Below are 14206 nucleotides of genomic sequence, written 5' to 3' on the forward strand. Positions count from 1 at the left end.
AGTCAGTGTTTGCCTGCACACTTACTGTAGCGATGAGGTGTATTCAGATGGATGTCCATCTGTCAGGAGTGATCTTGATCACTCTCTCTCTCCCTCTCCATGTTGTTCTTCCCCCCGCCCCCCCCCCCCCCGTAACGTCCTCGCTCAGTCGCCACCCCTCTCTCTATCACCCCTCTTTCTCTCTGTTCCCCCCCTCCCTCATCCCCCATCCCTCTCGCGCTCTCTCTCTTCCCCTCCGCCCCCCCGCGCTCTCTCTGACTGTTGCAGGGAGCGGGAACACTCAACAAAACAGCTTTGTAGTTGGTCAGTTTTTAAAAAATCTCTAGTCAGTTTCACGGCTGACAGGTGCTGACATCGGGAAAAGCAGTTTCTGAACTTCAGACAGATTCGGGGTTTTCTGCCGGGTTCCGACTTTTTTAAAAGCCCGTCGGAAAACCCCGAGTCTGTCTGAAGTTCAGAAACCGCTTTTCCCGATATCAGCACCTGTCTGCTGTGAAACTGATCAGAGATTTTTTTTAAAAAAGCCGATCTGAAAGAAGAAGCCAATGGAAAATTTCTTATCTCTGAAATACATCCACAGGCTGTATGGAAACCTTTGCCGGGCTGGATCCTGGCTCGCTGGCCGTATGTTGGACAACCCTGCTATATAGTCATGGTGATTGTGGTGCTTGGCCCAGCAACGACGGGTTCCACCAATGAAAGACCGTGCCTGCCGCATAATCTCAAAGTGTCTCCTTTGTCCATTGCCACACGGTCCATTTACATATAAAATCACCTGTGAAACGGGAAAAATGGTGGAAACGGAAGTTACGCCAAGTTTCAGCCCCACCATTGGGAACGCCACAGGACTCATGAACTCCAAGGCCCTCTGTCTTTCTGTCTGTGTCAGTCCCTCCTGTCTCTGTGTCAGTCTCTCACTCCTCCTCTCTCCCTTATGTCTCTGTGTGTCTCACTCTCCCTCCCCGTCCCCCCTTTGTGTGTGTCCCCCCCCCCTTTGTGTGTGTCTCCCCCCTTCAGTGTCCCCCACCCCCCCTTTTCGTCTCCCCCCCCCCCCCTTTCCATGTCCCCCCTTTCCATCTCTCTTTCTCCCCCCCCCCCCCACTCCTTCTGCTGAACGCTGAATGTTTTGTACTCCGCAAAGGAGTCAGTTTTATCCCCTTACGCCCCACCTCAATGAATTTTGCACTTGGCATGACATTGAGCTCTTCTTCCGTCGCCTTCGCCTCCGGGCTCACTTCTTTTACCAGGAGTCCTCCCCGCAACCAGCAGACCCATTCACTCGCCTCCAGCATTCTCCCTCCACCTCGACCCCTCCCTCCGGCCTCTTACCCACTCTTGATCTTTTCATTGAAAATTGTCGGTGAGACATCGGCCGTCTCAATTTCTGTGCACCCCTCCCCTCCCCCCCCTCCCCCCCCCCCACTCACTCTAACCTGTCCCCCTCTGAACTTGCTGCACTCTGTGTTCTCTCAGGTGTAACCCTGACATTGGCATCAAACCTGCAGACTTGTTGTTGTCTGAAACACCGACCTCTACCTTGCAGAGGCTGAGCGCCAACTCTCAGACACTTCTACCTCCCTCTGGACCATGACCCCACCACCAAACATCAAGCTACTGTCTGCAGGACTGTTACTGACCTCATCTCCTCTGGAGATCTTCCCTTTACTGCTTCCAACCTCATAGTCCCCCAACCCCGGACAACTCACTTTTACCTCCTTCATAAAATCCACAAACAGGACTGTCCTGGCAGACCCATTGTTTCAGCCTGTTCCTGCCCCACTGAACTTGTTTCTTCCTATCTTGACTCTATCTTTTCTCCCCTGGTCTAGTCTCTTCCCACCTACATCCGTGACTCTTCTGATACCCTATGTCATTTTGACAATTTCCAGTTTCCTGGCCCCAACCGCCTCCTCTTCACTATGGACGTCCAATCTCTCTACACCACCGTCCCCCAACAGGACAGTTTGAAGGCTCTCTGCTGCTTCCTTGAACAGAGGCCCAACCTGTCCCCCATCTCTTTTTCCGTTACATTGACGACTGTATCTGTGCTGTTTCCTGCTCCCGCCCTGAACTGGAAAACTTCATCAATTTTGCTTCTAATTTCCACCCTTCTTTCACCTTTACATGGTCTATCTCTGACACTTCCCTTGCTCGATTTCTCTGTCTCCATCTCTGGGGATAGGCTGTCTACTAATCTTCATTATAAGCCCACTGACTCCCTAGCTACAAAGAACAGTACAGCACAGGAACAGGCCATTCGGCCCTCCAAGCCTGCGCCGATCTTGATGCCAGCCTAAACTAAAACCTTCTGCACTTCCGGGGCCCATATCCCTCTATTCCCTTCCTATTCATGTATTTGTCAAGATGTCTCTTAAACGTCGCTATCGTATCTGCTTCCACCACCTCCCCTGGCAGCAAGTTCCAGGCACTCACCACCCTCTGTGTAAAAAACTTGCCTCGCACATCCCTTCTAAACTTTGCCCCTCGCACCTTAAACCTATGTCCCCTAGTAACTGACTCTTCCACCCTGGGAAAAAGCTTCTGACTATCCACTCTGTCCATGCCGCTCATAACTTTGTAAACCTCTATCATGTCGCCCCTCCACCTCCGTCGTTCCAGTGAAAACAATCTGAGTTTTTCCAATCTCTCCTCATAGCTAATGTCCTGCAGACCAGGCAACATCCTGGTAAACCTCCTCTGTACCCTCTCCAAAGCCTCCACGTCCTTCTGGTAGTGTGGCGACCAGAATTGCACGCAATATTCTAAGTGTGGCCTAACTAAAGTTCTGTACAGCTGCAACATGACCTGCCAATTTTTATACTCTATGCTCTGACCGATGAAGGCAAGCATGCCATATGCTTTCTTGACTACCTTATCCACCTGCGTTGCCACTTTCAGTGACCTGTGGACCTGTACGCCTAGATCTCCCTGCCTGTCAATACTCCTAAGGGTTCTGCCATTTACTGTATACCTCCCACCTGCATTAGACCTTCCAAAATGCATTACCTCACATTTGTCCGGATTAAACTCCATCTGCCATTTCTCCGCCCAAGTCTCCAACTGATCTATATCCTGCTGTATCCTCTGACAATCCTCATCATTATCCGCAACTCCACCAACCTTTGTGTCGTCCACAAACTTACTAATCAGACCAGCTACATTTTCCTCCAAATCACTTATATTTACTACAAACAGCAAAGGTCCCAGCACTGATCCCTGCGGAACACCACTAGTCACATCCATCCATTCAGAAAAACACCTCGACTACACTTCTTCACACCCTGCCTCCTGTAAGAACTCCATTCCATTCTCCCAGTTTCTCAGTCTCCGACGCATCTGCTCTGATGATGCAACCTTCCACGACAGCGCTTCTCTTTTCCTCAACCGAGGATTCCCCCCCCACTGTGGTTGACAGAGCCCTCAACCGTGTCCAGCCCATTTCCCTTACCTCTACCCTCACCCCCTTCCCTCCCAGAAGTGCGATAGGGTTCCCCTTGTCCTCACTTTCCACCCCACCAGCCTCCACATCCAAAGGATCATTCTCTGCCATTTCCGCTACGTCCAGCATGATGCCACTACCAAACGCATCTTCCCCATACCTCCCGTCAGCATTCCGAAGGGATCGTTCTCTTCGCGACACCCTGACCCACTCCGCCATCACCCCCAACACATCGACCCCTTCCCACGCAATCACAGGAGGTGTAACACCTGCCCTTTTACCTCCTCTCTCCTCACTATCCAAGGCCTCAAACACTCCTTTCAGGCGAAGCAGCGATTTACTTGTACTTCTTTCAATTTAGTATACTGTATTTGCTGCTCACAATTGGGGAGAGCAAATGCAGATTGGGTGCCCGCTTTGCGGAATACCTCCACTCAGTCTGAAAGCATGACTCCAAGCTTCTGGTTGCTTGCCATTTCAACACCCCCTCCCCCACCCCCCCACTGTGATGTCCACATATCTGTCTTGGGCTTGCTGCAGTGTTCCACTGACCATCAACGCAAGCTCGAGGAACAGCATCTCATCTACCATTGAGGCATGCTACAGCCTGCTGGACTGCACATTGAGCTCAATAATTTCAAAGCATGATTTTTATTTTTAGTTATTTTTTCTTCTTTATTGTTTTTTATTTGTTTATTTTATTTTAGTTTGTTTCATCATTCATTTTTTACTGTGCGTGGCCCCCTCTGTGCACGTGCGCACTCACGTACGTCCCCTCTCTCTGCATCCCCTCTCTCTGTGTGTCCACCCTCTCTCAGAAGTGCTATATAGATGCAAGCTGCTGCTGTTGAGCCAAACATTGTGTCTTACTGTTCCTTTGTAGCTATTGAAGCAATGAAGAATGCCCACAAGGAGGAGCTGGAGCGACAGCTGGAGAAAACCCACCGGTCTCAGATCAGTGGTATGAATGCAGATATAGAGGCTCTGGGCAGACAGCACAAGTAAGCATCACACTCATAAGTCAGTAGCAATGTATTCTTAATACACTGGGCTCTAATTGTATAACATTCACAAATTTGCTATTGTGGTAAAAAGAACGGACCAGGCTTTGTTACAGTAATGCTCACAGGCCTCTCAGTCTTTGGCTTCTCACCTCCAATGTGAGTACTTGGGTTCAGTCAACATCGGAAGACCTGGTGTAGGTTGTTATGTCCAACTCGGAGTCTGATATCGCCAATAAACCAAAAGACATTGGAGCCTCTACCAGGTCACCCAGATTTTATAGATTTTATATTGTACACATTAGAGTAAGAAACTGTATTTACTAATTTGTAGCACGGTGTACACATTTTCAGACATACTTTTGAAAATTTATTTTTCTGAATTGTGATCTTGAGATCAGAAAGTTGAAGGTTCTTAAGCCCATATGACTAATACAAAGATTGTTGTATATGTGACAATTATCTCTGACTGGAAGATCTGTTCTATTTCTCTATATCTGGTTGCTTTCATTTTTATTCTGACTGTCCTCGCACTGATCATTTGGTGGTTCTCTGCTTTAACAGAGAGGAGATGGGCTCTGTCCAACGGGAGCTGCAGGTTCTATCAGAGCAATACTCTCACAAGTGTTTGGAAAACTCTCACTTGGCTCAAGCATTAGAGGCCGAACGGCAGGCACTTCGGCAGTGTCAGCGTGAGAATCAGGACCTAAATGCTCACAACCAGGTAACACTTAGATACTGCTAAAAGGATCACAGTATTCATAAAGTTAGGCAGACAGAATTACCAGGATGCAGCAAAGACAGTGGGCTGGATTTTACATCGGGCAGACGGGAGCTGGCCACTGACGTAAAAGTCGGTGGCAAACCCGCTTCTGCCAAGCCTGGGGAGCCGTCCCGCATTTTACGGGTCCCCAGGCTTTAACTGTTCAGAGGTGGGATTTGCACCCATTTGAGGGAGGAGGTCCTGCCTCATTGAGCTGCCGGCCAATCAGCAGGCCAGCGGCTCTTAGTCCCAGCAGCGCCACCGGGAGTGGTGGCCACTGAGTCTGCAGCCCAACTGAGGATGTGGAGCCAGGAGTGCTAAAGGAAGAGTGCTAAATTGGGGCAAGGCCAACTATACCAAAATTCGGCAGGAGCTGGGGAATGTAGATTGGGAGCAGCTGTTTGAAGGTAAATCCACATTTGATATGTGGGAGGCTTTTAAAGAGAGGTTGATTAGCGTGCAGGAGAGACATGTTCCTGTGAAAATGAGGGGTAGAAATGGCAAGATTAGGGAACCATAGATGACAGGTGAAATTGTGAGACTAGCTAAGAGGAAAAAGGAAGCATACATAAGGTCTAGGCGGCTGAAGAAAGACGAAGCTTTGAAAGAATATCGGGATTGTAGGCGCAATCTGAAACGAGGAATTAAGAGGGCTAAAAGGGGTCATGAAATATCTTTAGCAAACAGGGTTAAGGAAAATCCCAAAGCCTTTTATTCATATATAAGGAGCAAGAGGGTAACTAGAGAAAGGATTGGCCCACTCAAGGACAAAGGAGGAAAGTTATGCGTGGAGTCAGAGAAAATGGGTGAGATTCTAAACGAGTACTTTGCATCGGTATTCACCGAGGAGAGGGACATGACGGATGTTGAGGTTAGGGACAGATGTTTGATTACTCTAGGTCAAGTCGGCATAAGGAGGGAGGAAGTGTTGGGTATTCTAAAAGGCATTAAGGTGGACAAGTCCCCAGGTCCGGATGGGATCTATCCTAGGTTACTGTGGGAAGCGAGAGAGGAAATAGTTGGGGCCTTAACAGATATCTTTGCAACATCCTTAAACACGGGTGAGGTCCCAGAGGACTGGAGAATTGCTAATGTTGTCCCCTTGTTTAAGAAGGGTAGCAGGGATAATCCAGGTAATTATAGACCGGTGAGCCTGACGTCAGTGGTAGGGAAGCTGCTGGAGAAGATACTGAGGGATAGGATCTATTCCCATCTGGAAGAAAATGGGCTTATCAGTGATAGGCAACATGGTTTTGTGCAGGGAAGGTCATGTCTTACCAACTTAATAGAATTCTTTGAGGAAGTGACAAAGTTGATTGATGAGGGAAGGGCTGTAGATGTCGTATACATGGACTTCAGTAAGGCGTTTGATAAGGTTCCCCATGGTAGGCTGATGGAGAAAGTGAAGGCGCATGGGGTCCAAGGTGTACTAGCTAGATGGATAAAGAACTGGCTGGGCAACAGGAGACAGAGAGTAGCAGTGGAAGGGAGTTTCTCAAAATGGAGACGTGTGACCAGTGGTGTTCCACAGGGATCCGTGCTGGGACCACTGTTGTTTGTGATATACATAAATGATTTGGAGGAAAGTATAGGAGGTCTGATTAGCAAGTTTGCAGACGACACTAATATTGGTGGAGTAGCAGATAGTGAAGGGGACTGTCAGAGAATACAGCAGAATATAGATAGACTGGAGAGTTGGGCAGAGAAATGGCAGATGGAGTTCAATCAGGGCAAATGCGAGGTGATGCATTTTGGAAGATCCAATTCAAGAATGAACTATACAGTAAATGGAAAAGTCCTGGGGAAAATTGATGTGCAGAAAGATTTGGGTGTTCAGGTCCATTGTTCCCTGAAGGTGGCAACGCAGGTCAATAGAGTGGTCAAGAAGGCATACGGCATGCTTTCCTTCATCGGACGGGGTATTGAGTACAAAAGTTGGCAGGTCATGTTACAGTTGTATAGGACTTTGGTTCGGCCACATTTGGAATACTGCGTGCAGTTCTGGTCGCCACATTACCAAAAGGATGTGGATGCTTTGGAGAGGGTGCAGAGGAGGTTCACCAGGATGTTGCCTGGTATAGAGGGCGCTAGCTATGAAGAGAGGTTGAGTAGATTAGGATTATTTTCATTAGAAAGACGGAGGTTGAGGGGGGACCTGATTGAGGTGTACAAAATCATGAGAGGTATAGACAGGGTGGATAGCAAGAAGCTTTTTCCCAGAGTGGGGGTTTCAATTACTAGGGGACATGAGTTCAAAGTGAAAGGGGAAAAGTTTAGGGGGGATATGCGTGGAAAGTTCTTAATGCAGAGGGTGGTGGGTGCATGGAACGCATTGCCAGCGGAGATGGTAGACGCGGGCACGATAGCGTCTTTTAAGATGTATCTAGACAGATACATGAATGGGCAGGAAGTAAAGAGATACAGACCCTTAGATAATAGGCGACAGGTTTAGATAGAGGATTTGGATCGGCGTAGGCTTGGAGGGCCGAAGGGCCTGTTCCTGTGCTGTAATTTTCTTTGTTCTTTGTGTGCAGATAAGTTTGGTTTGCCTCGCCAGGGGTAATTGGTCAGGCCCTGGCAAGGCAAGGGTGGTCGTTTGGGGGGAAGGGGACGTCTTGAGTCCTGGGGGTGGTTGGGGAAGCGGGGGCGGCCCTCAATCGGGCACCCTGTACCCGTTTGTCAAGGCCCACACCTAGGGCACTGTGAGGTTGCCAGCTTTCACTGGGCGGCCTTTCCAGGCTCCAGGATGCCTGCTGTCCACGGGTAAAATTCCCATGGAGGCAGGTGAAGGCCCTTAAGTGGCTGTTAATTGGCAACTCAAGGGCCTTGATTGGCCTGGGGCGGGCGGCCCTTTTCCCCCTGCCCTACATAAAGTGGGGCAGAGGCGGGAGCTGGTCGGGGAGGCCTCCCGGAACCTCCCGCTCCATTTTACGCCTCCTTTCCATTTTACGTCTCCCCCCAGCTCACTGGGACGGCATAAAATTCCAGCCTGTGTGTAACCTTTCCATTAAAGTTAGGATCAGCCTCCATCTCCCTGAACCAGGGGAGGGAAAATCATCCAGAAATCCTATTCTTAAGCACTGTCCAGTGATCCCATGTGTGCGTGGTGAAGGCAGGATCAGCTGATTAATGCCAAAGGAACCATAATCCCTTGAGTAAGTGACTTCGAGAGTGGGTGGGGCTAGGATAGAAACAATTGGGGAAGAGAAATAGGGGGAATACTTAAAGCCTTCTGCCTCTGCATTTAATTTCCCTAATGAATTTTCCAGAGCTGTAAAGGCTGCAATTAAAACATGGAGAATGATCATCCCTGTGGTATTGGGAGATGCCACCTGTTCCCCAAATCTATCTTATTTCTTTCTTGCTTATTTTGCAGGAGCTGAATAACCGCCTGGCTGCGGAATTTGCACGGTTAAGGGCGCAGGTCACTGAGCAGGGGAAGGGAGAGGATGCTGGCTCACCCCTCTCGCTGGGGAAAGATGTCTATGAACTGGAGGTAAGAACAGTGTTGTAAGTACCATTCCTTCCCAGCTGAATGAGGTTGCATGTAAACAACCTCAGTGTTTTTGGCTTTGTCTCATCTTTCTAATAGTCAATTGGGTGGTGCAGTTTGAGGATCTGCTCTCTGAACTGGGTGAGTGTGAAAGATTAAACCATTGCTGTTCACACTGAGGAAAAAAAACTTCACACTTGTGTACAGATTCAAACTTTCTTCCTCACATTTTCACACAAGCTCTTCTGCACTTGGGCATTTCCTTTCTTCACCCCCACTTTGAGTGACTCATACAATCAGGACTAAGGTGAAAACTCTAATTAAAGATTTCTATTTTTTTGTTTAAATTTCCAGGTTTTATTGCGGGTCAAAGAATCTGAAATCCAGTATCTGAAACAAGAGATTAATTCTCTAAAGGATGAACTACAAATTGCACTGAGGGTGAGTGCAGACGTGCAACAGAGAAGTCACAATAACTACAAAACAAGGGTTAGGCCACATCTGCAGTTTTGGGCTCCTCTATGAGAGGTCTAACAGTGCATTTTTTTAATTTGCTGTTGGGATGTGAGCGTCACTGGCAACACCAGCATTTATTGCCCATCCCTAATTGCCCTTGGGCCGGGTGGTGGTGAGCTCTCTTCTTGAACTGCTGCACTCCATGTGGTGTAGGTACACCCACAGTGCTGTTGGGAAGGGAGTTCCAGGATTTTGACCCCAGCGAAAGTAAAGGAGCGGCGATATAGTTCTAAGTCGGGATGGTGGGTGGCTTTGAGGGAGAGCCACAGGTGATGGTGTTCCCATGCATCTATTGCCCTGGTTCTTCCAGGTGGTGGAGGTCGTGGGTTTGTAAGGTGCTGCTGAAGGCTTGGCAAGTTGCTCCAGTGCATCCTATAGATGGTACACACTGCTGCCACTGTGCGCCAGTGATGGAGGGAGTGAATGTTTGTTAATCCAGCTCTCTTGCCAGAGCTCCGTAACACCTTGCAGCCATTAACTTATGTTACTGACTGTATCTCTGTTGATATTAATCCAACAGCCTCTGACTCCTGACTGCTAAACTCATTCCCAATGTTATCGGCTGTCACAGTTTAAATAATTTTCTAAAAATCAAAGCAAAAAGTACATTGATGAGTTAATTCTTGATGAAGTTTTAATTTTTCTTTTAGAAGGCACCCTGTGCAAATTTCCCTTAATGTGCACGCTACAATAAATCAGTCAATTTAATCAATGAATCTTTTTATGCTTGTTTTGTAAGGACAAGAAGTACGCTACAGATAAGTATAAGGGTATCTACACGGAGCTGAGCATCGTTCGAGCAAAGGCTGACTGTGATGTCAACCGGCTGAAAGAACAGCTAAAAACTGCCACGGAAGCACTGGGAGAGAAGACAATAGACTGTTGTGTTACTAGCTACGGTAAAGATGTGGGGAACGTATTTGAGCTCCCTTTTATTTCAAAATTCAGTAAGGTGTCACTTGAATACCATATAGCTCAGTGGGGACAGCCTGTTCTTTCCTATGGTAAATGTACTCTCACTTCCCTCTGCATACCTGCAGAGGTGTTTGAGAGACATTTACTAAATGTCATGGAGAAGGGCAGAGAATTGGGATTCAACAGATAAGGAGCTACCATGGTTAACAAAAATGGCAGAGCATGCTCAATGGACAAAATGGCCTATTTATTCTTCCTTCTTTCCCCTATTTTCCACATAATGCACGGTTCTGCCTGAGTTATCACAGAATATTGCAGTCTGGTATTGCAGATGCCAGCTGGTGCAGAGAATGGAGTTTGTACGTGACAGAGGTTGGTAGAGCTGTGTTTATCCATCTGCTAACTTCTGAGTGTTGGACTGTGCTCTGGGCACAGTTCCCAGCTCATGTTTTTTTTCTCTTGCGTACGCTTTTCTCAATGCTGGAAGATGCCGTGTGCTTCAGTTCGGCAGACCCATTACCTTTGAAGATTGATGTTTTCTTGCATTACTACAATTTAAATGTTTTGTGATTATCATTAACTACTACCTCCACTTGACTGTTTTGTTTCAATCTGACACTGCCAGATATCACAAAATCAAAAAGTAACCCAGATTTTTTGAAGAATGACAAGCCAAACAGCAGCAGAGCCATGAGGACCCTGAGGTCGAAGGTGAGTACTGAACATCTCTCCACTCTTTGAGGAATGAGTGGGTTCCCACTCACCTGAATCAGACTTTTACTGTCTTGCATGTTCTCACTATTCTGTTTTACTCGGAAATTTAAATAATTAATCTCCAATAAGCAAATGGTACTCAAAATGGTAGGAAATGGGACTGAGTTGCTGGGCAGAGACAAACTGAACTATTGACAATATGTCTTCACTTCATGAAGAATAGTGTTTGTAATCCCAGTTAAGATGAACAGAGCTGGACCTAAAAGATTGGAATAAACATTGTTATTTAATGTCAGCTGCATCAGTGTACTTCACTCGGGAACTCAACCTGTAAAAAAAAATTCGGAAATAGTGGGGAACAAAGGGTCTTGTAGAAATGAGGAACTTAAATTAGTATTAGTAAAGAAATAGTACTGGAGAAATTAATGGGACTAAAATCCCCTGGACTTCATGTACGACATCCTAGGGTTTTAAAAGAGGTAGCTAGAGATAGTGGATACGTTGGTTTTGATCTTCCAGAATTCCCTAGATTTTAGAATCGTTCCACTGGATTGGATGGTAGCAAACTTAACCCACTATTCAAGAAAGGAGAGAGAGAAAGAGAATACAAGGAACTGTCGGCCAGTTAACCTAACCAGTGGAGAAATGCTAGAATCTATTATTAGGAACATGGTAACAGGGCACTTGGAAAATCATCATATGATTAGGTAAAGTCAACACAGATTTATGAAAAGGAAATCATGTTTGACGTATTTTTGAGGTTGCAACTAGCAGGGTACATAAGGGTGCACCAGTGGATGTAGTGTATTTAGATTTTCAAAAAGCATTCAAAAAGGTGCCGCACAAGAGGTTATTACACACAATTAGGGCTCATGGGATGGGAGTAATTTATTAGTTAGATTGGTTAATGGACAGAAAAGGGAGGGTAAGAATAAACAAATCATTTCCAGGTTGGCAGGCTGTAACTAGTAGAGTACCACAAGGATCAATGTTTGGTCTATATAGTCATAGAGTTATACAGCACAGAAACAAGCCCTTCGGCCCACCCTGTCCGCGCCAGCCATCAAGCCAATCTATTCTAATCCCATTTTCCAGCACTTGGCCCGTAGCATTGTATGCTATGGTGTTTCAAGTGCTCATCTAAATACTTCTTAAATGTTGAGGGTTCCTGCCTCCACCACCCCTTCAGGTAGTGTGTTCCAGATTCCAAACATTTTTCCTCAAATCCCCTCTAAACCTCCTGCCCTTTACCTTAAATCTATGCCCCCTGGTTATTGACACCATCAAATCTCCTCTCAACTTTCTCCTCTCTAAGAACAACCCTAGGTAGGAAAGTAAGTTGTGAGGAGGATGCAAAAGGATATAGACAGGTTAAGAGAGTGGGCAAGAATACGGCAGATGGAATATAATGTGGGCAAGTGTGAAATTATCCACTTTGGCAGGAAAAAATAGGAAAGCAGAATACCAATAAATGGTGAAAAACTGGGTATTGTTGGGATTCAGAAGGTTCTGTATACGAATCACTGTTAAAATGCTTGCCCTCTTTGCCTAAAGGATATTCTTCTCTTTTAGGGAGTGCATCGAAGATTCACTTAACTGATTCCTGGAATGAAGTGGTTGTCTCATGTGGAGACATTAAGTAGGCTAGGCCTAGATTCCCTAAAGTTCAGAAGAATGAGAGGCAATCTCATTGAAACATATAAAATTCTCTAGGGGCATTGATAAGGTCAATGCTTGGGAGCTTGTTTCCTCTAGCTGGGGAGTCTAGAATTAGGGATCACAGTCTCAGAATAAGGGGTCAGCCGTTTAGTACTAAGATGTGAAATTCCTTCACTCAAAGGGTTGCAAATCTCTGCAGTTCTCTACTGCAGAGAGCAGTGGATGCTCAGGCGTTGAGTATATTGAAGACAGAGATGGATAAATTTTTGGATACTGAGGAAATCTAAGGATATGGGGATAATGCAGGAAGCTGGAGTTGAGGTAGATCAGCCATGATCTTACAGAATGCTGCAGCAGGCTCGAAGGGCTGTGTATTGTGCTCCTGTTTCATATGTCATGTTTCTTTGTGAGCTTAACTCCCAGCCGAAGGCGCTGAATTTGAGAGTCTGCTTTGCTTGTTACAAAGTCTCACTGAGAAGAGTTTCCACAGTCCTGGGATTGCCAATCATTAATTCTGAGATTTTTTTAAAATTTGATTCTTGGGATGTGGGCAAAGCTGGCAAGGCTGCCTTTATTTCCATCCCTAGTTGTCCTGAGAAGGTGGTGATGGGCTCTTATTGAGGAACTTAACTACCCATCGCTTGGTGACACTGCCTCAGCCCCAGTTCTGGAGCTGCCTGTCACTCTGACTTGCTGTCTAAGCTGGATCGATTTCCTTAGTCTAAGGGCTGCCCTTCACTCAGTCACACTGCTGTCTGGAAGTCAGGTTCACAGTGTCAGGTAAATTTTCTCAGTCCTAGAACTGCTTCTCACTTGAGATGGTGTCTGTCAGGTCAGTTTTTTCAATCCAGTCTCTCAGATTCCTCCTCTGACAGGATAGGGTCTACGCTCTGCTGTTGCAAACCCAATTGATATATTGTAGATTGTGCCCCTGTGAGATAATTGATACATTCTGCTTTATTGCATTTGTCATGCTTCAAAGATACACTGTCAGTTCAAAACAAATGCCTTTGATGAGTAGTTTTCTGGTCTGATGAAGCCCAGACTGTTTTGACATTAAAAGATTGCTGTATCTGCGAGCATTGGTTCTCACTGTTTTACTTTGCTTGTTCCCCCTCAGTCTGTAATAGAGCAGGTCACATGGGAAAGCTAAAAGGTACCAGTGCCAGGTTTGCTGTTGTGTAGCTATCGGGATGGTGAATGCTGTTTTGCATCATTTTTGAAGGTCCTACCTTATCTCTGATGTTCTGCTGTTACCCTCGTACATGGTGTGCATGGGGCAAGTAGGTTCATATGATAAGTTGCAGAAATATCTTAGTGCATTGTGTTCGCATACTTGGAGAATATATGATCGTGTTTGGCTGGGGGTGAAGCATGAACTAGGATGATGAGTCAGTGGATGCATCACTCATGCCATCCAGAGCTAGTTAATGCTGATCTATGACTGGCTGTTGATAGTTGTCATGGGACCTTAATTCCTCCGCCTCCCCCACACCACCCCCCAACTCCCTGGCTGAGGTCAAGCAACAGTCATGGAACCAGAAAATGCTTTGGAATCCATACAGCTGGTCCCAAAAATTAATAACCCACAATTGCCTGTTTAATTCTTCCTGAAATTTTCCACACTATCTGCACCACTGCTTCCCTGGGCAGTCTGTTCCATTCAGTTACCACCTTCTGTAAAGTACGTAAATATAAACATTGAA

The 14206-nt window shown here is 46.5% G+C and overlaps 1 protein-coding gene across 5 annotated transcripts in view; it reads left to right on the top strand.

Moving 5' to 3' along the window:
• LOC137383313 (myosin phosphatase Rho-interacting protein-like) overlaps positions 1-14206 on the top strand; it is a 334034-nt gene that overhangs the window by 275475 nt on the left and 44353 nt on the right. For all 5 annotated transcript variants that reach the window (XM_068055969.1, XM_068055968.1, XM_068055971.1 and 2 more), the window contains exons 17-22: positions 4323-4440; positions 5005-5164; positions 8580-8699; positions 9051-9137; positions 9952-10111; positions 10753-10838. In XM_068055969.1, coding sequence (XP_067912070.1) covers positions 4323-4440; positions 5005-5164; positions 8580-8699; positions 9051-9137; positions 9952-10111; positions 10753-10838 — 731 coding nt within the window. The remainder of the gene's footprint in view (positions 1-4322; positions 4441-5004; positions 5165-8579; positions 8700-9050; positions 9138-9951; positions 10112-10752; positions 10839-14206) is intronic.

This window comes from Heterodontus francisci, chromosome 24 (assembly GCF_036365525.1).
Source record: "Heterodontus francisci isolate sHetFra1 chromosome 24, sHetFra1.hap1, whole genome shotgun sequence".
NCBI lineage: Eukaryota > Metazoa > Chordata > Chondrichthyes > Heterodontiformes > Heterodontidae > Heterodontus > Heterodontus francisci.